At 34.4% G+C, this 7,500-nt stretch overlaps 1 protein-coding gene across 1 annotated transcript in view; it reads left to right on the forward strand.

Moving 5' to 3' along the window:
* Nucleotides 1–7,210, forward strand: part of LOC122246955 (putative inorganic phosphate cotransporter) — a 13,775-nt gene extending 6,565 nt beyond the window's left edge. Inside the window, exons 4-10 of the mRNA XM_086531657.1 lie at nt 546–695; nt 1,108–1,240; nt 1,471–1,604; nt 2,206–2,313; nt 2,731–2,858; nt 4,806–4,862; nt 6,687–7,210. Of these exons, the coding sequence (XP_086387783.1) occupies nt 546–695; nt 1,108–1,240; nt 1,471–1,604; nt 2,206–2,313; nt 2,731–2,858; nt 4,806–4,842 (690 nt within the window). The 3' untranslated portion in view covers nt 4,843–4,862; nt 6,687–7,210. The remainder of the gene's footprint in view (nt 1–545; nt 696–1,107; nt 1,241–1,470; nt 1,605–2,205; nt 2,314–2,730; nt 2,859–4,805; nt 4,863–6,686) is intronic.
* Nucleotides 7,211–7,500: the final 290 nt, after the last annotated feature.

Below are 7,500 nucleotides of genomic sequence, written 5' to 3' on the forward strand. Positions count from 1 at the left end.
TTTACTTTATCAGGTTTAAGTATACAATATATATATATATATTATATATAATATATATAATTATATATATATATATATATATATATATTTAATTTATAGATTTATATATTTATATAAGCATATATATATAAGATATGATATATTTATTTATTATATATTCATATATTATATATATATATTGTATTTATATATAAAGATATTTTTCATATATCATTTATATATATATATTTATATATATATATAATATATATATGATATATATATATCATATATATATATATATATATATTTATATTATATATTATATATATCTATCTATATATATATATTATATATATGTATATATTATATTTATTTAGTTATTTATTTATTTATTTATTATATAGATATATACTGTACTTAAAGGGCGGGTTTTTTGAGACCAATAAAGAGTGAGGTGAGTGATTAAGTTAGCCCATTGGTCACAGTTTTAATAAAATATGTATGCAGAATAAATTGGAAAATAATATATGAATGCTTATATGAATAAACACACAAATCCACAGAGTCTACCAGTCCCATGGCATTCCATCCTGACCTCAACCCCCTTCTTGGTGGTAATAGTGACCCACGTAGGCAACAACTGGGGCTTCTACTGCCTGCTCACTGAACTCCCAACGTACCTGAAAAACATGCAGCATTATGACATGAAAGAGGTATGTGACCATCAGGTGTTTGTGTGTGTTCATCTTTCTCCCTTTCTTGTCCTTTTCTTTCTCTTTCTTTTTTTTTTTTTTTTTTGCCTGTCTGTCTCTCTTTCACTCTCCCATTCCTATATATCTCTCATTCATTCTCCCCTCTCCCTCCTACTCTCCCTCTCCCTCATCATCACCCCCTCTCCCTCCATCTTCCTCTCTTTCTTCTCCCTCTCACCTCTCCCTCTCTTCCAATCCCTCTCCATCTTCATCTCCATCTCCTACATGCCCTCACCCAACATATTTCTCCTTATTTGTATCTTTAAAAATCGAAATTGAAAATGGCCCAATCCTTGTCTACCATATATATATGTCACCTTGTGGGACGTGCAGTGTGGTGTTGCCGTATATTGTATGATCCCCTTCTCTTCAGAATGGTGTGGTGTCAGCTTTGCCTTACTTGCTGATGTGGGTGTTTAGTTTAAGCTATTCAAGATACATGGACCATCTGCTGGAGAAACAGGTCTTATCAACGAGACAAATAAGAAGGCTGTCAATGATTATTGGTGAGTTTGTTTTTTTTGCTTAGCTTATTGCATTGGATTTGATTTGCAAGATTGATATGATATGATACTGCTGTTATGTAAATTTATCATATTCATCATTATCTTCATTGTCTTCCAGCTTTCAATATTGTATTCATAAGAGAACTTCTTGTAAATGTCCTAAAATAATGCCTTCAGAAGTAATTCAATGTGGCATTGAGAGACGGTAATTGATTTATCTCTGTCTTCAGGAAACTACATTCCAATGATTGCTGTTCTGCTTGTGCCTTGGGCTGGCTGTGACGGAAGATTGGCTGTTGCACTGATCTGTCTAGCTGTCGGAGCAACTGGGGCTACGTTTTGTGGCTTCCACTGTGCATTTCAGGTAATTTAGGAATTTATAAAATTTATATTGGTTTGTTTTATAGATCTTTTTTCTGTATATTTGCATTTATTGCTTTATTTATGTTCTAAATATCAAATGTTTATTTGTGAGACCACTTTAGCCCCATCCACATGATTGACTTTGTCCATCACATTGCACATGGCATCCAGTCAAAGCCAGGCAGGAGTGAGAGGAAGTCTCCAATGGGGATATGTGCAATGTGATAACCATGGTGAGCAACGAAATGAGTCTCGCACCTAGACCGGGGATCTTTAGCGAGTGACGGGATAGACATGACGTTCGTTATAACCTTGGGCAAAACTCAAGGAGCTGAAAGTAACACCCCCTTGGGTCCATATGTAACTTCATATGTCTAGCCACAACATCACACTACCAGTCACTGTCTGATGAACTGGCCAGAGATGCAAAGGAAAAGTCTGTCAACTGGCAACCTAGTCACATGTGCCTGGAAACACTGCTCAATCACGTGGATGGGTCTTTAGGAGGATACATGTTTAGTTAGAAGGAAATGTAATCCACCTCGTTTGTGTTTAATATATTAGTATAAAAATTAGAATACATAAGTTACTTTCTCTTGTAGGAACTAGCACCAAACTTTGCTGGTACTTTAACTGGGATATCCAACACACTGGCAACTATCCCAGGATTTCTAGCCCCTGAGATTACAGGAGCCATAATCAATAACCAGGTATGGATCCTTGTGAAACAGTTCTTGACATCATGTGTTCAAGAAACTGATAATCTGTGTTCATAAAAAACAATGTGTAAGTGTCAGTAGCTAAAGTAGGAGCTGCTTTGTTAGTATAGTGAAGGGTCATTCATGATGGTGTATATAGACTTCTCTTATTCCCAATGAGGGTGATACGCTAATTTAATTTTGTCAGGGATGTGCAGACCATCTCATTTCAGTGTGATATCAAAAGCAATCAAATGAGATGATGATATTAAGCATGGAATGGGGAATAGTTTTTAGTGTCTATTATTTCAACTTTGTAGAATAATGTTGTATACCTTCGAAGCATAATTAGGCACTTAATGACATTCCCTACTTTTTTATGAAATTGAAGAGCGATAGTGATTTATATTTTTCTAAATTTCCTCTCAGCAAACCCTAAGTAGATGGAAAGAAGTATTCCAGCTGGTGTCTATTGTATACTTCATCGTATGCACACTCTATCTCATCTTCATGTCACCTGAAGTCCAGCCGTGGAATGAAGGACATTCGGAGAAAAGGTAAGGTTATCTTAGGTCACTCTCCTTCTGTACTCTATATTTTTCTCCCTCTATTGCATCTTTATCCTACAATCTTAAAAGAAAAAAAAAAATATATATATACCCCAATGATGGAAATATGAGTGGGTAGCTTTGGCTTTGCTATTTTACCTTACTATCGAGAATTAGGTTGTAAGGCAGGTACTGGTATGTCAACAATGGCAGCTGTTAAATTCTTCAGGATATTTTGCAATAATGTTTTAAACATGGTTGTAAATTGGTCTGTTGCTTCTCCTTCCGTCTTTTAAATGTTTATGGGGTTGGCTTTAAACATTGTTGTTATATGACTGATTGATGAAGCCTTTAGGTTAATATACTGTTTTTCAAGAAGACCATAAGAATACTTGAGTCATTTTTTTAGTAACAATTAAGAGATTTCATTACCAAAAAAGTACATATATAAATCTCTTGGTCTACTCTAAAATATGATTTTAGAAGAGATTTTCACCTATGATGAATACCAGTTTAAGAGAACTTGTCTTTTAAAATGGTCAATGTTGGCAAATTTTCTTGTATTCCCGTCAACCCTATGAAGACGGTGTGTCACACCCTTGTGACACAGCTAAATTCCCAATGCCGGGGTGTCATGCCAGTGTGACGTTTCCAATGCAATATTGGATTTTCGCATAGCGTGTGCCCCGTCGGGAAAGGGTTAAGTATTCTGTTGAACCTCAAGATTAACCCTATGATGATGGTGTGTCACACCCATGTGACACGGCTAAATGCCTGATGACGGGGCGACACAACAGTGTGATGTTCCCGATGCAATATTGCATAGGCCCGGCGTAGGGGGTTGCCACTTCTCGCCGGGCCCGTCGGGATTGGGTTAAGCAGCCATTATTCTGAAAAGATCTTTATTTCTGTTGTCCTTTTGTAGATATTTAAGTAATATTTATTTTCATCATTATAGCTATTACAACTGTACTAAGAAGACTCAATATTGCAGTATATTATTACCTCTGACAGGTGTTATTACTTATTAGAAGCAGGGGATTTTTCATCATTCTAGTATAAAAGGCATTTAGTTGCTTTTCAGCTGCTGTTGAATGTGATGTTATACATACACAACATACATTTGTATATTCTCTGAATATATGTATATGTAGATAAGTAAATATATACATACAGACGCACATATGTGTGTGTGTGTGTGTGTGTATATATATATATATATATACATATATATATATATATATATATATATATATATATATATATATATATATATATATATGATATATAATATAATATATATATATATATATATATATATATAGATATATCTCAACGTATACAAACATCACACACACACACACACACACACACATGCACACACACACACACACACACACACACACACACACTCACGCTCACACTCACTCTCACACTCACACTCACTCTCACTCACTCACTCACACACTCACTCACTCACACATACGCATACACACACACACACACACACACACACACACACACACACACACACACACACACACACACACACACACACACACACACATTTGTATATATTCTATCTTACTCCCGTCACATTCTCACTTTTTACCACTCACACTTTTACTCCCACATCCACAATCACACTTGCAGGCACACACAGACAAAGATGCACATGCAGCACATTCACAGACTTGCTGAAATGCTCACCTGCAAACACACACACACACGCATGTGCGTGCACATGCTCACAAATATACATATACATATATATTCACACATTATTAACAAATAAAGACAAAAGATATTTGTGCTTACAAGTTCCTGGTCCAAAAGATCATGAAAATAATACTGTGCATGGTTTGCTCGCTGCCATTCTTACGCGACTGGTTTAGAGGAACATGATATCCTATTTTCTGGCCGATTCCATTGACTCGTTTTCGTTGTATTATCCAGATATAAATGGTTTGGCAGAAAGCACGTCAAGCATTAGTGGTCACTCACTCTCTCTGCGTGAGTAATTTTCCGCCGCTGTTGTAGGTTTATTTTTGTCGTAGTTGGAAGCACGAATATTTTCCTTGCATGGACGTCTTTTTTTTTCTCTCCGCCAATCAAGGATAAATGACAGTTTTACACATATGGATGTTTAGACACTTTTCCTTTGTATTTTCTGGATTTTTATTTTTTTTACATCGGGTCATTTATTTGACTGTTTGTTTTTAGATGTGGAGATACGTAATGCACCATTGATTAGCATTGCACCATCTTCATTTATGTACCAAGTTATATAGCAGATGTACTGTATTTTAGAATGAGATTATGTGCGTGTCCCTTTTTCTCTCAGATTCTAGGAATCTTGGCCTTGTTGTTGAAATACCTAATCTTAGAAATCAGTATATCTTAACCCTTCCACGACAGGTGTTTTTGTGGGGTCAGATCATCTTTCATACTGCATCTTTCCTTTTGTTGAAATTACAACCTTTTGTTTATGTCATTTATGATGACCTTTTATACCAAATGCCAATTTATATTACTTTGGTAATATATCATATAGAGATTCATATTTCATACTATAAGTCTAGGAAATAATAGAAAACACACACATCTCCAGATACCCAGCCTGGGCTGAGCATCTAAAGATGTGGCTTGCCTCAGAAGGGTTGAATGAATAAGTCCCAGTAATTTAATCTAGATTATCAAATCTTAGTTAATCTAGATTAGTGAAGCTGTGTAAATGATAAATCATAGTTAATTACTCTGAATTAGTGATTCCTCGCATGTAGAATATTTGATGGATACCTTTTCACATCTCCATTTGCTTCTTAAACTTAATATAAAAGACCATCTGTTGCAAAAATATAGTTCCATCTTTACTTATCTCCATTATTAAATGTAATGTTATGATTCATTTAAGAGTTAATCCGATAATGCCTTAACATCTTAACGCTGTGATATTTCAAGCAAGCATGCCTGACGCCTTAGGCTATTCACCCGCTCTGGCTGCGGCCACCTTCTGCATGCATGATCACCTGGCATGCCAGCCATACAAAAAGTCATGATGTAATATTACATCCCTGGCAGTAAGTGCTGCCACCACATGTAAAGGCTCCTGAGACAATATTAGTTAAAGTCTAAAGAAAATTGAAGGTGAAATTTTGATAGTATAGTGACAGTTTCAAGTATAAGGCTGTTATAGATCACAATAGGTTTTGTAAGTTTGGAAGTTGATATTATGATGTATTAATTAGTTGTTTTTTCTTTGAAATAGGAAAAGATTCAGTTTTGTTTTGCTTTTTTCTTCTATTAATGGTGATATGGGCTTTGAGAAGACCAGAGGATATGATTTCAGATGGGTATGGATGAAAGGAGTGTAAGAGAAATTTGTGTTGCGATGATCTAGCAGGATTGCATGTTGGTGTTATGAAAGGAGGTCAATATTGCATTTATGTTGATCAGGATAAGAATATATTTTTGTTCCATGCGAATGAAAGGTGGAAGTTCACATAGAGTTTTTGTTTAATGCTTTTAAAGTGTAAGTGGTTGGTACTCCATTGTGGCAGGGCAGTATGAATATTGCAGAGCTAGGAAACGGATAATATAGATGTGCATGATGACGTAACATGTATCATAGTTATTTTTCATTCATTCATATATCTTTGTTACATAAACATATGTAGCATGTGAAAATTCCTTTGTCTGTATATTATTTTACCATCATTTTGTTTTTTAGTCATTATTTTCTTTAAGGTAAATAGATTTTTTCCCTGTAGAAAAAAAAACAATATCAAATATTTGTTTATGTTTACTCTACAAATAATGTGTATTTGTTTGTTTCAGAAAATCAACGGTCAAGGAAGTTGCATAAGGGTAGCAATGTAGCCCAGGTTTGCAATTGCAAAATTGATGGAGAAGGCAATATTTGCAAATTTTAATTTTTTTATTTGTAACATTTTAAATGATGGCTGCTAAAAGTATGATAAAAATCAGCACAGTGCACTTAATGTAAAAAAAAATTCCCATTAGTAGTATAAGCCATTTTATAATATAGCAAAGATATTTGTGTTGTTTTTAGATTTCTGTTTACAAAAAAAGGAAGAAAGGAAGGGTGAAACTCAGAATTTTGAAAATGTCTATCACAGCTCTCGCACACTTGACATGATATAAAATGCATTGTTTCCATGGTAATGTTCTTCTAAACATCCATATAATTCATGGGTGATACGGTATTTTAGTCTACTTATTTTTAATACTATGTATATTTCACACATTTATTTACAGAGAGTTCCTTTTTTGTAGAGATTTAAGAGAACGACAGGACTTTGATTAACATGAACAGTATATTTAATAGAATGCTTTTTAAAGAATAATGGCATCAGCAAGAAAGCATTGTAAATTTGCTTGAAGTATATATATGTTTATGCTATTTATTTACTGCCTGTTAGAATTGTAATAATGTGACTGATTTTCAGAAGCAAAGCTTTCCATGACAAAAAGTTGACACTAGACTAACCTGATTGATATACATGACTGATATTTGATATTTACCCAGAGTGATTCTGGATCTATTTGTTATTGTTCCTTAGGAGTTCATCAGAGGGTTGGATATATTTTGATAAACAAAGATGTGGGGTATTTGTAACCTGTCTTGCAG

The sequence above is a fragment of the Penaeus japonicus genome, unplaced genomic scaffold (assembly GCF_977035675.1).
Source record: "Penaeus japonicus unplaced genomic scaffold, GWHDUDI00000001_assembly GWHDUDI00000036, whole genome shotgun sequence".
Lineage (NCBI taxonomy): Eukaryota > Metazoa > Arthropoda > Malacostraca > Decapoda > Penaeidae > Penaeus > Penaeus japonicus.